Below are 16513 nucleotides of genomic sequence, written 5' to 3'. Positions count from 1 at the left end.
GTACAAGGTAGTATCTCTATCTTCTTGTATTTGCTAACAGTAGCTTTGTGGCATAAAACATGGTCTATTTTAGAGAAGGATCCATGTGCTGCTGAGAAGAAAGTGTATTCATTCTTTGTTGGATGGTATATTCTATATAAGTCGGTTAAGTCTAAATTGTTGATTGTGTTATTGAGATCTATGGTTTCTTTATTCAATTTTTGTTTGGACAATCTATCCAGCTTTGAGAGAGGTGTGTTAAAATCGCCTAGTATTATTGTGTTGTGGTCTATCTGATTTCTGGAATTGAGAAGGATTTGTTTGACGTACATGGATGAGCCAATGTTCGGGGCATAGATGTTTATGATTGTTATGTCTTCCTGATTTATGCTTCCCTTAAGCAGTATGTAATGTCCTTCTTTATCCCTTCTGACTAGTTTTGGCTTAAAGTCCACATTATCTGAAATGAGGATGGATACTCCAGCTTTTTTGCTGTGTCCGTGTGCATGGTATGTTTTTTCCCATCCTTTCACCTTTAGTCTATGGGTATCTCTTTCTATGAGATGGGTCTCTTGCAGGCAGCATATTGTTGGATTTTTCTTTTTAATCGAATCGGCCAGTCTATGTCTTTTGATTGATGAGTTCAGGCCATTAACATTCAGGGTTATTATTGTGATATGATTTGTATTCCTAGTAATTGGACTCATTTTTGTTTTTTGTCATGATTTGGATTCTCCTTTATTTGGCTATTCCTGTAGGCTAGATCCTCCCGTTGCTCATTTTCATCGTTGTTTTTCATCTTTTCCTCATGGAATATTTTCCTGAGAATGTTCTGTAATGCCGGCTTTCTTTTAGTAAATTCCTTTAGCTTTTGTTTATCATGGAAGGATTTTATCTCATCGTCAAATCTGAAAGTAAGTTTTGCTGGGTATAGGATTCTTGGTTGGCATCCATTTTCTTTCAGGGCTTGGTAAATGTTGTTCCAGGCCCTTCTAGCTTTTAGGGTCTGGATTAAAAAATCTGCTGATATTCTTATTGGTTTCCCCCTGAATGTAATCTGATTCTTTTCTCTCGTGGTCTTAAAATTCTGTCTTTATTTTGAATGTTAGGTATTTTCATAATAATGTTCCTTGGTGTAGGTCTGTTGTAATTTTGCATATTTGGAGTCCTATATGCCTCTTGTACTTGGTTTTCCATTTCATTCTTGAGATTTGGGAAATTTTCTGCTATTATTTCATTGAATAGATTGTTCATTCCTTTGGTTTGTTTCTCTAAGCCTTCCTCAATCCCAATTATTCTTAAATTTGGCCTCTTCATGATATCCCATAATTCTTGTAGATTCTGTTCATGATTTTTTACCATCTTCTCTGTTTGGTCAACCTTGTTTTCAAGATTAAATATTTTGTCTTCAATATCTGAAGTTCTGTCTTCCAGGTGATCTATCCTATTGTTTATGCTTTCTATGGCTTTTTTAACTTGGTTTATTGTTTCCTTCATTTCAAGGATTTCCGTTTGGTTTTTTTTTCAGTATCTCTAACTCTTTATTGAAATGCTCTTTTGCTTCTGTTATTTGCTCTTTTAACTGTTGATTAGTGCGTTCATTTAATGCCTGCATTTGTTCTTTCATCTCCTCATTTGCTTCCCTGATTGTTTTAATTATGTACATTCTGAACTCCCTTTCTGACATTTCTTCTGCTGTGCTGTCATTGGGTTTTATTGATATAGTATCTAGGTTTGTTTGGGACATTTTCTTCCCTTGTTTTCTCATATTCGTCAGATGTCTATGGGACTCTGTGATATTGTAGATTTCCTCCATTGGCTTATAGTGACCCTGTGGATTTCCAGTGTATCACCTACCAGCCTTCAGAAGCCAGAAGTCTTGGATTAATTTGATAATGCAGTGCTTCCGAAGAACGCTGCCCCTAGCCCGCTACTGGTTCCAGGGAGAGAGACCTGGAGAGGTCTCTTGTTGCACAGCCCTGGTCAGAGGCTGGTTGTAGGTTGGAGGTCTCCACTGGCTTGGGGACTTGTGGCTGGCTCTGTGTAGACAGGCTCTTACTGGGTGATTTGCCCCGAGAAGCTAGCCTAGAGAGGCGCTTCCCACTGGAGGGGGGCTGGGGTGCTTGGGGAATTCCCTGGCGACCTGTGCTGGTCACTGAAGCAACCTGCGGGTGGGCTGGAGCTGGCAGTGGGGTGGGCTGTAGCTGGCTGTGGCGGCTGGAGCTGGCCGTGCTTCCTCTGTGCCGAAGGGCTCTCACTGGGGGGCCTGTACCGAGAGGCTGGAGGATCTGTCCCTGTGGGTGGAGCCCATCGCCAGACTGCACCGAGCTGCCTGGGGGAGATGCTATCTCCCCTGTCCCACTCTAATAAGCCACTCGAATCCAGGCCGGCCGCCCAGCTTCGCTGGGTGGGGGAGACTCACCCCGTGGTTCTATTTTAGTCCGAGACTCTCAATGCCTCCCCTTCTTGGATCCTGGGTTCTGGGGCAACTGGAGATGCAGTCACCCTCTAGTCCGCCATCTTGGATCGCCCCGTGGAAAAAGGCTACAGCTGGAGGGGGACAATGCTGCCTGGAGAGGTCTCTGGCTGCCCAGCCCTGGTCCCAGAAGCCGCTTGTGTATCGGATGTCTCCGCTGGCTTGGGGACCCGTGGTTGGCTCTGCGTCATGAGGCTCTCACTGGGCGGTCGGCCCCGGGAAGCTAGCCTAGAGAGGTGCTTCCCACCGGAGGGGGCTGGGCTGCTTGGGGGAGTCCCTGGCGCCCTGTGCTGGTCTCTGAAGCAACCTGCGGGCGGGCCGGAGCTGGCCGCGCTGCTTCTGTCTGCCACAGTTTCTTTATCCATTCATCAACTGAAGGGCATCTAGGTTGGTTCCACAATCTGGCTATGGTGAATTGAGAAGCTATGAACATTGATATGGCTGTATCTTTGTAGTATGCTGATTTTAAGTCCTTTGGGTATAGGCCAAGGAGTGGGATAGCTGGGTCAAATGGTGGTTCCATTCCAAGCTTTCTGAGGAAAGTGCTTTTCCATAGTGCTTTTCCAAGGTGGCTGCACTAATTTGCAACCACACCAGCAATGTATGAGTGTACCTTTTCCCCCACATCCTTGCCAACACCTATTGTTGCTTGTGTTCTTGATAATCGCCATTCTAATTGGTGTGAGATGGAATCTTAGGGTAGTTTTGATTTGCATTTCTCTTATTACTAGAGATGTTGAACATATTTTCATATATCTGTTGATTGCTTGTAGATGTTCTGTGAAGTGTCTGTTCATTTCCTTAGCCCATTTGTTGATTGGATTATTTGTATTCTTGGTGTAGAGTTTTTTGAGTTCTTCATAGATTCTGGAAATTAGCACTCTATCTGAAGTATGAGTGGCAAAGATTTTCTCCCTCTCTCTGTAGGCTCTCTCTTCACATTACTGATAGTTTCCTTTGCTGAGAGAAAGCTTTTTAGTTTGAATCTATCCCAGTTGTTTATTCTTGCTTTTATTTCTTGGGCTAGGGGAGTCCTGTTAAGGAAGTCTGCTCCTAAGCCAACAAGTTGAAGGTTTGGACCTACATTTTCTTCTATAAGATGCAGGATCTCTGGTCTGATTCTGAGGTCCTTGATCCATTTTGAGTTGAGTTTAGTGCAGGGTGAGAGATAGGGGTTTAACTTCATTCTGTTGCATATGAATTTCCAGTTTTCCCAGCACCATTTGTTGAAGAGGCTATCTTTTCTCCATTGCATATTTTTGGCCCCTTTGTCTAGTATGAGAAAATTGTATTTATTTGGGTTTTTGTCCATGTCCTCTATTCTGTACCATTGATCTACCTGTCTATTTTGGTACCAATACCATGCCGTTTTTGTTACTATTGCTTTGTAATAGAGTTGAAGATCTTGTATTGTGCTACTCCCTGCTTCGCTCTTTCTCCTGAGGATTGCTTTAGCTATTCTGGGTTTTTTATTCTTCCAGATGAATTTCATAATTGCTTGCTCTATTTCTGTAAGGTACATCATTGGGATTTTAATTGGAATTGCATTGAATCTGTACAGCACTTTTGGTAGTATGGCCATTTTGACAATATTATTTCTGCCTATCCATGAACATGGGAGATCTTTCCATCTTCTAAGGTTTTCTTTAATTTCTTTCTTTAGTGTTCTGTAGTTCTCATTGTAGAGGTCTTTCACCTCTTTTGTGAGATTGATTCCCAAGTATTTTATTTTTTTTTTTTGATGCTATTGTATTTGATGGGGTAGTTTCCTAGCTTCTCTTTCTGAAGATTCATCACTTATGTATAAAAATGCATTGGATTTATGAGCATTGATCTTGTAACCTGCTACTTTACTGAATTCACTTGTGAGTTCTAAGAGTTTTCTGGTGGAATTTCCAGGTTCCTCTAAATATATAATCATGTCATCAGCAAACAGGGATAGTTTGAGTTCCTCTTTTCCAATTTGTATCCCTTTAATTTCTTTGGTTTGTCTAATTGCTCTGGCTAGAGTCTCAAGAATGATATTGAATAGAAGTGGTGAAAGAGGGCATCCCTGCCTTGTTCCAGTTTTTAAAGGGAATGCTTTCAGTTTTTCACCATTTAGAATGATATTGGCTATAGGCTTAGCGTTGGTGGCCTTTACAATATTAAGGAATGTTCCCACTAACCCAATTTTTTCTAGTGTTTTGAGCATGAAGGGATGCTGTATTTTATCAAATGCTTTTTCTGCATCTATTGAAATACTCATGTGATTCTTAACTTTTAGTCTGTTGATATGGTGAATGACATTTATTGATTTCTGGATGTTGAACCAACCTTGCATCCCTGGGATAAACCTCACTTGATCATGGTGCACTATTTTTTTAATATATTTTTGTATGCGATTTGCTAAAATCTTGTTGAGAATATTTGGGTCGATGTTCATTAAGGATATTGGTCTGAAATTTTCTTTCCTCGATGTGTCTCTGTCTGGTTTAGGTATCAGAGTGATATTGGCTCATAGAATGAGTTTGGGAGGGTTCCCGCCTCCTCTATTTCACGGAATACTTTGAGGAGTATTGGAATGAGCTCTTCTTTAAAGGTTTTGTAGAACTCAGCTATGAACCCATCTGGTCCCGGACTTTTCTTTGTTGGTAGGCTTTTGATGACCTCTTCTATTTCATTGCTTGAAATTGATCTATTTATGTTGTGTATGTCCTCCTCGTTCAGTTTAGGTAATTCATATGTCTCTAGAAACTTGTTGATGTCTTTGAGGTTTTCTGTTTTGTTGGAGTATAGATTTTCAAAATAGCTTCTCGTGTCTGTTGTGATATTTCCTTGTTCATTCCGAATTTTAGTAATTTGAGTTTTCTCCCTCTTTCTCTTTGTTAGTGTGGCTAAGGGTTTATCAATTTTGTTTATTTTTTCAAAGAACCAACTATTTATTTTGTTAATTTTTCTGATTGTTTCTTTTGTTTCAATTTCATTGATTTCGGCTCTGATTTTAACTATTCCTGTCTTCTACTATTTTTGGTGTTGGTGTGCTCTTCTTTTTCTAGGGCTTTGAGCTGTAGTGTTAAGTCGTTTATTTGTTGATTTCTACTTCTTTTGTTGAATGCACCCCATGAAATAAATCTTCCTCTAAGTACTGCTTTTATAGTGTCCCAGAGATATTGATATTATCTGTCTTCGTTCTCGTTTACTTCTAAGAATTTTTTTATTTCCCTCCTGATATCTTCTGTTATCCATTCATCATATAATAGCATATTATTTAATCTCCAGGTATTGGAGAAGTTTCTGTTTTTCATTCTGTCATTTATTTCTAATTTCAGTCCATTATGATCTGATAGAGTACAAGGTAGTATCTCTATCTTCTTGTATTTGCTAACAGTAGCTTTGTGGCATAAAACATGGTCTATTTTAGAGAAGGATCCATGTGCTGCTGAGAAGAAAGTGTATTCGTTCTTTGTTGGATGGTATATTCTATATAAGTCGGTTAAGTCTAAATTGTTGATTGTGTTATTGAGATCTATGGTTTCTTTATTTATTCAATTTTTGTTTGGAAGATCTATCCAGCGTTGAGAGAGGTGTGTTAAAATCGCCTAGTATTATTGTGTTGTGGTCTATCTGATTTCTGGAATTGAGAAGGATTTGTTTGATGTACAAGGATGAGCCAATGTTCAGGGCATAGATATTTATGATTGTTTTGTCTTGCTGATTTATGCTTCCCTTAAGCAGTATGTAATGTCCTTCTTTATCCCTTCTGACTAGTTTTGGCTTAAAGTCCACATTATCTGAAACGAGGATGGATACTCCAGCTTTTTTGCTGTGTCCTTGTGCATGGTATGTTTTTTCCCATCCTTTCACCTTTAGTCTATAGGTTTCTCTTTCTATGAGATGAGTCTCTTGCAGGCAGCATATTGTTGGATTTTTCTTTTTAATCGAATCGGCCAGTCTATGTCTTTTGAGTGATGAGTTCAGGCCATTAACATTCAGGGTTATTATTGTGATATGATTTGTATTCCTAGTAATTGGACTCATTTTTGTTTTTTGACATGATTTGGTTTCTCCTTTATTTGGCTATTCCTTTAGGCTAGTTCCTCCCTTTGATGATTTGCTTATTTGTTTTTCATCTCTTCCTCATGGAATATTTTGCTGAGAATGTTCTGCAATGCCAGCTTTCTTTTTGTAAATTCCTTTAGCTTTTGTTTATCATGGAAGGATCCTGTTTTATCGTCAAATCTGAAAGTAAGTTTTGCTGGGTATAGGATTCTTGGTTGGCATCCATTTTCTTTCAGGGCTTGAAAAATGTTGTTCCAGGCCCTTCTAGCTTTTAGGGTCTGGATTGAAAAATCTGCTGATATTCTTATTGGTTTCCCCCTGAATATAATTTGATTCTTTTCTCTCACGGCCTTTAAAATTCTGTCTTTATTTTGTATGTTAGGTATTTTCATAATAATGTGCCTTGGTGTGGGTCTGTTGTAATTTTGTATATTTAGAGTCCTATAAGCCTCTTGTACTTGGTTTTCCATTTCATTCTTCAGATTTGTGAAATTTTCTGATATTATTTTGTTGAATAGATTTTTCATTCCTTTGGTTTGTTTCTCTAAGCCTTCCTCAATCCCAATAATTCTTAAATTTCGCCTTTTCATGATATCCCATAATTCTTGTAGATTCTGTTCATGATTTCTTACCATCTTCTCTGTTCAACTTTGTTTTCAAGATTAAATATTTTGTCTTCAATGTCTGAGGTTCTGTCTTCCAGGTGTTCTATCCTATTGGTTATACTTTCTATGGAGTTTTTAAGTTGGCTTATTGTTTCCTTCATTTCAAGGATTTCTGTTTGTTTTTTTTCAGTATCTCTAACTCTTTATTGAAATGATCTCTTGCTCCCGTATTTGCTTTTTTGACTGTTGATTGGTGCGATCATTTAATGCCTGCATTTGCTATTTCATCTCCTCCTTCAATGCCTGCATTTGCTCTTTCATCTCCTTGTTTGCTTCCCTGATCGTTTTAATTATGTACATTCTGAACTCCCTTTCTGACATTTCTTCTGCTGTGCTGTCATTGGGTTTTGTTGATATAGTATCTAGGTTTGTTTGGGACATTTTCTTCCCTTGTTTTCTCATATTGGTCAGATGTCAGTGGAACTCTGTGATCTTGCAGATTTCCTCTATTGGCTTATAGTGTCCCTGTAGATTTCCAGTGTATCACCTCCCAGCCTTCAGTAGCCTGAAGTATTGGAGTAATTTGATAATGCAGTGCTTCCGAAGAAAGCTGCCCCTAGCCTGCTACTGGTTCCAGGGCTTAGAGCTGGCTCTGTGTGGAAAGGCACTCACTGGGGAACCTGCTCTGAGAAGCTGGCCGTGTGGGAGGAGCCCACCGCAGGAGTGCGCAGGGCTGCCTGGGAAGACTCTAGCTGCCCTGCCCTACTCTCATAAGCCGTCCCTCTCCCGGCCTGCTGCCTGGGCCGAGCTTCTGTGGGTTGGGGAGACTCACTCTGTGGCTCTATTTTAGTCTGAGACTCTCAATGCCTCCCCTTCTTGAATCCTGGGTTCTGGAGCGACTGGAGATGCAGTCACCCACTAGTCCGCCATCTTGGATCAGTTTTCCCCTTCTTAATCATGTTCTTTGAAGGTAGGTCTGATTTTTTTTTTTAAATCCCTAGAACCTAGCACAGTGTTAGACAAGACAGTAAATCCATTCTTCTTTCTTGTGCAATGACTGTGATGACTGCTGGTACTACTAACACTAGTGTGGATTTTGATGCTGCTGCTACTGCCAGTATGGCTGCCGAGCTAGTCTGGGGACTTTAAGGCAAGAGGAATGAGCATGCAGATTTTCACATTGTGGTCCATTTCGGCCACCCTCCTCAGATGAACATGACAGGAGGAAGATGGGAAGACATTCTGTTTAAGAAAGAATTGGGAATTGTATAATAGAAAAACTGTCTTGCAAATAACAATACAGGTATTACAGATTTGCTGTAACTTTTGGATTAAAAAAATATGTTTATGCATGTGACACTTTCCATTTTAATCGAGTATTTAATTTCACCTGCTAAAGGAATGATTGCCCTGAGCATGGTGATAGTGGAGGAAGAAGCGTGATTTGAGTCCACATCATCTAATACACATTTTATTAATAATTAAGAAAAGATTTATTAACCTAATGAACTTGAGCAAGTCTCTCATCCTTTTTATTTTTATTTATTTATTTTTTTTGAGAATGCAAAGAAGAAGCAAATGTGATTTGTAAGCTGCCAGGTACTAGGCAAAGTTAGATGTTACTGGATGTCTGTGACAAAATTTTCTTCTAAATCTCCTGTAGCACTTTGTGCTGACCAGCCAGTTTCAGTTGGTCTGGAGGTAAGAGCTATATAGCCTGGTTGGAAGTAATACCTGACATGAGGTAAAATGATCTGGGAATGAAGCTATGCCCTACCTCTTTATTGGTTATATGACCCAAGATCTCCAGATCCAGGGTTACTATGAAAATTAAGTAGAAAATGTCTGTGAAGTCACCTGGCGCACGACAAGTATGTGGCCAATGATTGCTTACAGAGCATTCCTTCAGGATGGAGACAGGGAGAGGTTCTGAGCAGGCAGCATGCAGCATGCAGAGAGGAGAAAGCTGAGACTCAGGCCTGGAAGACCCAGCTCTATGTTCTGCCCATGTGGCCTGAGTAAGTCCTGAAATACCCCCTCACTGAACTTGACCACAAGACTATTAAAGCAGGGTACAGGTGCATTCCTGCTGCAGCTGAATAGCTCAGCATTCAATGAAGTTAGCTCTCCAAGTCTTCTGGACCTGACTGTTGGAATCAATCAATAAATCTTAATGATTATTTTTGCCTTTAGGCATATTTCAGCTGCACCTGAGAGTGGATTTTTTTTTCTTCAACTCTTTTTTTTTATGGGGAAATATTCCAGTCATGCCTTCTGATGGCTGACAGAGTGAATTAATAGTAGTCTAATCACTGTGGAGACGCTGATGCTTCTGTGAGTTGGCGCTGAGGTGAGGCCGCACGTCTCTGTGGGAATGACAAGTGAATGAATCTGCTGCTCACTTAACCTGCTGTTCTTTTTTCTCTCTCTGTTTTCTCTCCTAGGAAACAAATGGAAGACTGCTGTGACCCCGCCCATCTCTTTGCTATGACTAAAATGAATTCCCCCATGGGGAAGAGCATGTGGTATGATGGGGAATTTTTATACTCATTCACCATTGACAACTCAACATATTCTCTCTTCCCCCAGGTCAGTATAGAGGTGGGGTTTTTTTTTTTTTTTCCATTTTGACAGTTTCTCACAATTCTTGAATTCATAGGAAATTTTGCCTAACCAACTGGATCTTCTTTTCGTCTTCTTTGTCCTCATTTTAATTTTGAATGTTTTTCCTTATATGTGTCTTTCGTGTATATGTATGTCAAGATCTCACGTTTTGACGCAAGGATGGAAGGAAGATAGCATAGGGCAGGAGAGTTACAGTTTTCCTAGCTCTTTAGATTTGAGTCAAATGAAACTGAAGGCAGCAAGCAGAGACTGGTCAGGGAATTGTGGAATTCTAGTGTTCCGAGGTTGGCCTTGGAATGGTCGTGAGGATTTGTGATACTGGAATGTTTTCTTAGGACTGCTGTTGCTTTCAGGGAATGGGGACCATATGGTGAGATGCTTGCTTCTCAGAACTCTCAAATGTTAACCCCGTGGTTAGATAACTGCTATGAAGTGGAGGAGTGGTGGGTACAGAGAGAAAGAATTCATTCTGACCACTTTTGAAGTGGTTTAAATCAAGCTTTACTTATTTAATGTTTTTCTTCTTGGCTTCCTGAGCATTGAAATAAAATGCTTTACTAGAATATGTCTAGGCAGCAAGTATGGGGATGGGGGGAGTAAATCTTCATTCTAGGAAACTGTAATTTCAGGGAGAGAGGATCTTAGGGTGAAATTGCCACTAGGGAGGAATTGGGAAGCCAATCTTGGCCTTCCTCAGTCTTCTAGTCACTCTTGGTTTGGTCAGATCCCACAGAAAGGATTCACGGTCAGGCTGGAAAGTGGGACTGAGCTTCCACGCTCTTTATAAGTGAAGAGCCTACGAGTTATGGAAGAGGGATCCTGTGTATTTGAGGCACAGGTTCTAACTGTCACAGTTCCTACAAAACAATCATGGTCTCTACAAAACAGCCCATACTTTCTTGCTCATTCTTAGGTGTGTTAGTCTAATTGAATTGATTGTGTGTAGTGATATATTTTTAAAACTAGCAAATGAAAAGTTTAATAATTGCCATTATTTGTGCACTTTCTCTCTCTCTTTTATTCACTTGCTCTTAGGAGACTTCTTAACGTCAAAGGAAATGACTAAGAGCCATAAAATGTGGAATTGAATCTTGCCTCCACCACTTACTAATTAAATGCCTTGAATAAGTCACCTAACTCTTCTGAGACTCAGCTCTCTTCTTCTCTAAGATAGATAGAGCTGCACCTGTTCTATCTATTCACAGGGTAGTGGCGAGAACCAGTTTAGATAATGCTTGTCAATGTACTTTGTAAACTACAAAGCATTATATAAATGTTGGTATTAATGTTGTGCTGGTTCACAAGGTACATCCTGAGACTGAGGAATGAAGAATATGTTTATTTTTATCAGGGTTTAGGCAAGGTTTGGAAATCTCCCTAGGTACTTTTAAAAATATTTTTTAGTTGTAGTTAGACATAATAACTTTATTTATTTATTTATTTTTTATGGGGTGCTGCGGTTCAAACCCAGAGTTTCACTTGTACTAGGCAAGTGCTCTACCACTGAGCCACAACCCCAGTCCCTCCTTAGGTATTTTTGACAGAAAGATAAGATATTTCACATAAGGGATGAGGGTACTTAAAAAAAAAAAAAAACATTGGAAGAATGGAGAAGGAGGAATCAAGAAGTGGCTCCTAGAATTATTGAGTTCAAAAATTTGCTATAATAACTGTGGTCTAGGAATTAGGATGCTCTAACTTGCCATTGCCATGATCACAATTGCCTCTAAGGGAAACAGGGTTTTACTTCTCTTTCTTCTTCCAAATCTCCTTTGAGGGCATCTAATGGGTAAAGATTAATTTACATCCAAAACACTAGATGCACTGAATCCTAAAAAGGCAGTTTTGACTACCATGCTTCAGCAGGAAACTGGAAAGAGGGTGGAATAGAGTTTGAGCAAGCCAATCCACAGTATCTTCCATGTACAAAGACGGATAGCAACTGGCAATGAAATGAAGCAGAGATAAGAAAATGATCTTCTTTAACAAGGAGAAAAATGTTAAAAGAATTTCAAAAGAGGCTCTCTATAAATGAGGGCTTTCAGTTATACCAACTGATTTTTTATTTTATACCAGAAAATAGACTTGAAGAAAAGGGATGATTAAAGAACCATAAACTAGCCTCCCATCTTATCTGTCAGTTGCTGCAGCAGCAGCGTGGTAGGAAACATTTCCTTTTCAAAGTGTGCAAATGAATTCTGTGCCTCTTTGTGCCTGGTGCAAGACCAAAGAACCATCCCTGAATAATAAAGGAAAATGCTTTTTTTCCTTAGGAACCAGGAGTCATTACATCATTCCGTGTGTGCACGGTCATTACAAGAGGCTGAACTAATTTAGTGAATAGATTTTTTAAAGTTACATATGTATTTTTCTGCTGAGATTCTGAAATGACTAATTTATAGAAATTCTGGAAAAGCAATTGTATCACAAAAATGATGATGTGTTTCTCCCATGCCCTTATTCATTATTATGTGTTAGTGAGGTGCTTTTAGTTTGTTAAAAGCTAACTAAGTTTCCAGCTGATTGATACATCTCATTCATATTCCCTGTGGGAAGAAAGGAGACTGCACTTCTGCAGAAATCAGGTGAGTGGGTGAAGTGCAGAGTTTTGGGTGTGAACAAAGCATCCCCCCTTTTCCTGAGTTTCAGCAAAATAATGCCAGATCACTCATTCTACAACTCAGATTATGCATCAGTGCCCTGGGCTTTTCCATTAAGTGTTCAATATATGTCACCCATCATTTTTGTTGTTGTTGTTGTTGTTGTTGCCAAGATGCAATTGAAGAAGAAAGGTACTTTTTACATTGTGGAATGTGAACAGGTCCTGCTCAGGGCTGTATATCCTCAGGAGGCTCTGGAGTACTTTGGGATGTCACACTGAAGCTCTATTATTACAAGTAGTTAGTTGCTTTTTGTTTGGACCTCCTGCAACTTCCTATAGCTTCATTATTAAGTTTATGTACATATTACAGCTTTCTGAAAGTCCTTCTCTGCTGATCTCAGTACCACCTTATAAGCCTTTAAGGAACAAGATTTTCATTTTTGGGCCAGTGCAGTGCTGCTCACCTAATATTAATATTCATTTCCATCTACTCATCTTTGCCAAGGGTTCCCTGTGTAGGTCCCATTTGGGCTGGAACACTGCAGTGAATTTGCACGAGTATAGGAGACCAAGCTAAATTTTTTTGTGCAACTGTATCAATAGCTCTATCAATGTATTTTGGTGAAATATTTGTTGAAATATTTGGTGAAATACTAAGTGTGAAGGGCTATTTTTAACTTTCACATAGAATTTTAAAAAATAGGCACTTTGTATGTATGTGCGCATGCAAGTATGTGTTTGGAGAGGACAGAATGATGGGGTGTTTTCACTTTGAGAGTACCACATCCCCTGGGTTAGGATTGATTTTTTCCTGTGTGACCAAGGAATGTCCTTTTTAAGTCTACACGGTCCAGGGTTTGCAGGAATTATTGAATAAAGTCTATTTTGGCCTCAAATACATTGCTCAGGAAGTGCATAAGTTTCCTTGGAAATGAGCAAGGAATGTTAGAAACCACATCTGTACTGATATAATCTGAAAAAATATTCCTTTGGGTGTAGTAAAAACATTGTTGGCTTACCATTCTCTAGCATTGTGCTGCAGTGTCATGTGATGGGATCACAAACTGACCAGTTATGTCTCCTCGGAATCCTCACCCAAGGCCAAATGTAAAGAATATCAGAACAGCCAGTAATGCACCCCTCAGAGACACTCATTTGCTGCTCTGTAGGTTGGCCATAGGGTCCCTGTCCTGTTCCCCTGACCCTGGCCCTGCCACTTCCTTGACCTCTGGGAAACCCAGAAGGACATTTTGAAGTAGTTTGTCAAAGTGGCCTTGTTCAAATGAAAACACACGTTTCCCCCTCTTCACAAATGTGCTTAGTAGAACCTTCCGAACTCCTGGATATTTCAGAGTTTCTCAGCAATTTTTTTTTCTCCTAGTAAAATTTGGATCCTCTTATATAATAACAACATTTCGTAATCATTTTTCCAAATACATGCCTTTTCAACTGGAAGGAAACTAAGGGACTAATGTTTGGTGGGCATAGATCTTTGTCAGGCTTATGTCAGGTGACGTTGTTAGCCTTGCTCTCGCTGCTTTATAACAGAAGCCTGAGGCTGTCATGGGGGCTTAACCACATAAGTGCTTATTTATCTCAAGCAATAAGGAATTACAGGGTGGTTATTCAGGGTGGGATCTGGTTACACAGTGCCATCAACTGCCAAGCCCTTATCTTCCTACTCATCCATCCTTAGCCAGTGGCCAAGGAAATGCTCACTAGGGATCCAGGATTCCTCAAAAGAAGGAAGAGACAGAAGAGCAAATCCTGACAGACTCCTCTTTATGTGTCATTGGTCAGGGCAGTTCCAAGGGCATGCCTAGCTGCAGGAGAAGATAGGGAATTTAGTATTTGAACTCTAGGAAAATGCACTGCATTTGCCAACCTATACCGTCTGCGTCTGCCTCAGTTTCTTCATGTGGTATCTTACTCTGTCCTTAAAGCAACTCTGTGTGGTTGTTATTGTTTCCTTATGGATGAACTGAAGACTGAGAGGGGTGAAATACCTTATTACAGGTTCCAGGTGGGTGGAAGAGCTGGGATGTGAAACCTGACATGATTTCAAAGGTTCTGTTTTTCATCATCTTATTTATTTCTTGAAATGACATGAGTTCTATTGGCATAGTTGGTCATTCTTATCACTCAGTCACTTGAAATCATTTTAGGGATATTTTACTTCTCTTATAAGTATAACCTTAGAAGAAATAGATTACTCTCTTTTGCATTTATTTGGAGGGGAATACACACAGATATGCAGATTATAGGATCCCTTAAAATACTGTAATCTCCTTTTGCCTTTGAACTCCCGACTAGCCCACATTCAAAGGAGAAATAAGAGCAGTTATATTATTTTGACTTTTATAAAGGAGAAATCCAACTTCTTAGATGGAAGCAAATTTATCCTTTGCACTTTGGTTCTTCATTGTAGGAATCAAAAACATGATTCTACTACCACTGAATAATTCAGATAATTTACCCTGTTGATTTTGGCTGAATGCCAACATTAGAGAACCGTGCAGAAAATGGAGTCTAAAGATCTGAGTTCCGTGCTTGCTTTTTTTTGATGATATTTGTGACCCTAGACAAGTTACACAACCATTACCTCCTAAATTTTATAATTTGTAAACTGGGATGACTAATACCAGGTCTTCATATTTCAGTATTATTTTCAGAAACAAAATTAAAATGAGATTATGGTTATAATAGTGCTTTGTAATGTATGCTCTGAATAAGCACATGATAATATTATCACTCTTATTGTCTGCCTAAGAATTTATGGACTTTAGCATTTCCTTGACATTTTGGTGATGCCAGGAACCGATGGAGGAAAATAAAAACACCACCAGCAAAGGGGTGAAATCAATTCTCTAGGAGAGTGAAAAGAAATAAATCTGTTGAGTCTGGGATTTAGGGAAATGCCAAGTAGTAATGGAGAATGCTATAGACCCTGCCAATTATAAAGTTGTGTCATTATATTTGGATAGTAATTATGATAAATGAAAAGTATAATATGAAATAAATTATTAATTTCCAGCAGAGTAAGCTCACATTTGTGAACAGAGGATTACTATGCACTGTTCTTCAAAATGCTCTGTAACTGAGAAGATGAGGAGAGAGAATCATCCTAGGACTTCCAAGTATCTCTTATCCTCATTAGGAAAGGAAATGACTGATTACAGGTGAGGTCAGGCAGTGGAGTTGCCCAACAGATAAACTGAAGGAAAACAGAAGATGCTTTGCTTTTAAAATTGAGAAATGATTAAAAGTTTAGCTCTTTCTCTAATGAAAATTCATAGGTTGCATATGGTTGAGAACAAAATGAAAAATAAGTGTAAGGAATGGTCTGTTTTGCCATGCGAGGGACCTTTATAAAGTATTTGACAGTGTGTAAAATTTAGTTCAAAGACTGATTATGGCTCAGGCTTCTAGCTTCCTGGAAACAATTGAAAAGGATGCATGACATCAATTACCACCGAGTCAGATCTCATCTGGTATGTCTGACAGGAGTGATAACTTTTCTCAGGAGGTGTTTCTATTCCATATAACATCCTCTTTGTAGATTCAGTGACAGGACAGGGTGTTTTCCTGCAGAAAAAGCTGTTGCATCTTTGTGGGGTTTTTTTGTTTGTTTTGTTTTTAAATTTCCTTTGTTTAGTTTCTTCATCTCAGTTTTTCTTACTGGCAAAGGTCCAGGTGTAGAAAGGAATTTCCATCCTATTTTTATCTAGTTTCGAGCATTTGTTTGGATACCAGGAACTCTGTTTCATTTCTGCTATTAAAATGCTCATTTGTAATTCTTAACCCTGTTAGGGAGTTTCTTAAATGCATAAAGATACATTTGATTACCTACAGAGAGATATTATAGCAATTCTAAATATTCTCTGGCTTAATTAATTTCATTGAAGAATAAATAGGTACAGATAAGCCCAGAGGATGTTTTCTCAGTGTTTGTATCTGTTCTGATTTGCTCATAATCTTCTTTCTGTAACTTGGCTGATAATTTGTAGACAACATGCAAGATAGCACAGTATTCTCTTCTTCATTCCTTGACTGACTGGTTGTACTCTCTTATCTTTAGGGCTCTGAACTTCTGCACAGATTGGAGAGACTCATTCTAAGCTTGGTTTTTCCAGCAGGGTAGGGGAATGAGGTAGGAGTAGAAATAGAGAAGTGAAAGTAGCCGAG

At 39.3% G+C, this 16513-nt stretch overlaps 1 protein-coding gene across 2 annotated transcripts in view; it reads left to right on the top strand.

The window, feature by feature from the left end:
- Window positions 1-16513, top strand: part of ST8SIA1 (ST8 alpha-N-acetyl-neuraminide alpha-2,8-sialyltransferase 1) — a 133564-nt gene that overhangs the window by 41806 nt on the left and 75245 nt on the right. For both annotated transcript variants that reach the window (XM_079141510.1, XM_079141511.1), the window contains exon 2: window positions 9546-9690. In XM_079141510.1, the coding sequence (XP_078997636.1) occupies window positions 9546-9690 (145 nt within the window). The remainder of the gene's footprint in view (window positions 1-9545; window positions 9691-16513) is intronic.

Source organism: Sciurus vulgaris (assembly GCF_902686455.1).
Source record: "Sciurus vulgaris genome assembly, chromosome: 5".
In the NCBI taxonomy this organism is placed as follows: domain Eukaryota; kingdom Metazoa; phylum Chordata; class Mammalia; order Rodentia; family Sciuridae; genus Sciurus; species Sciurus vulgaris.
The sequence above is the reverse complement of the archived record's forward strand: the minus strand, read 5'-3'. Positions and strand labels throughout refer to the sequence as shown.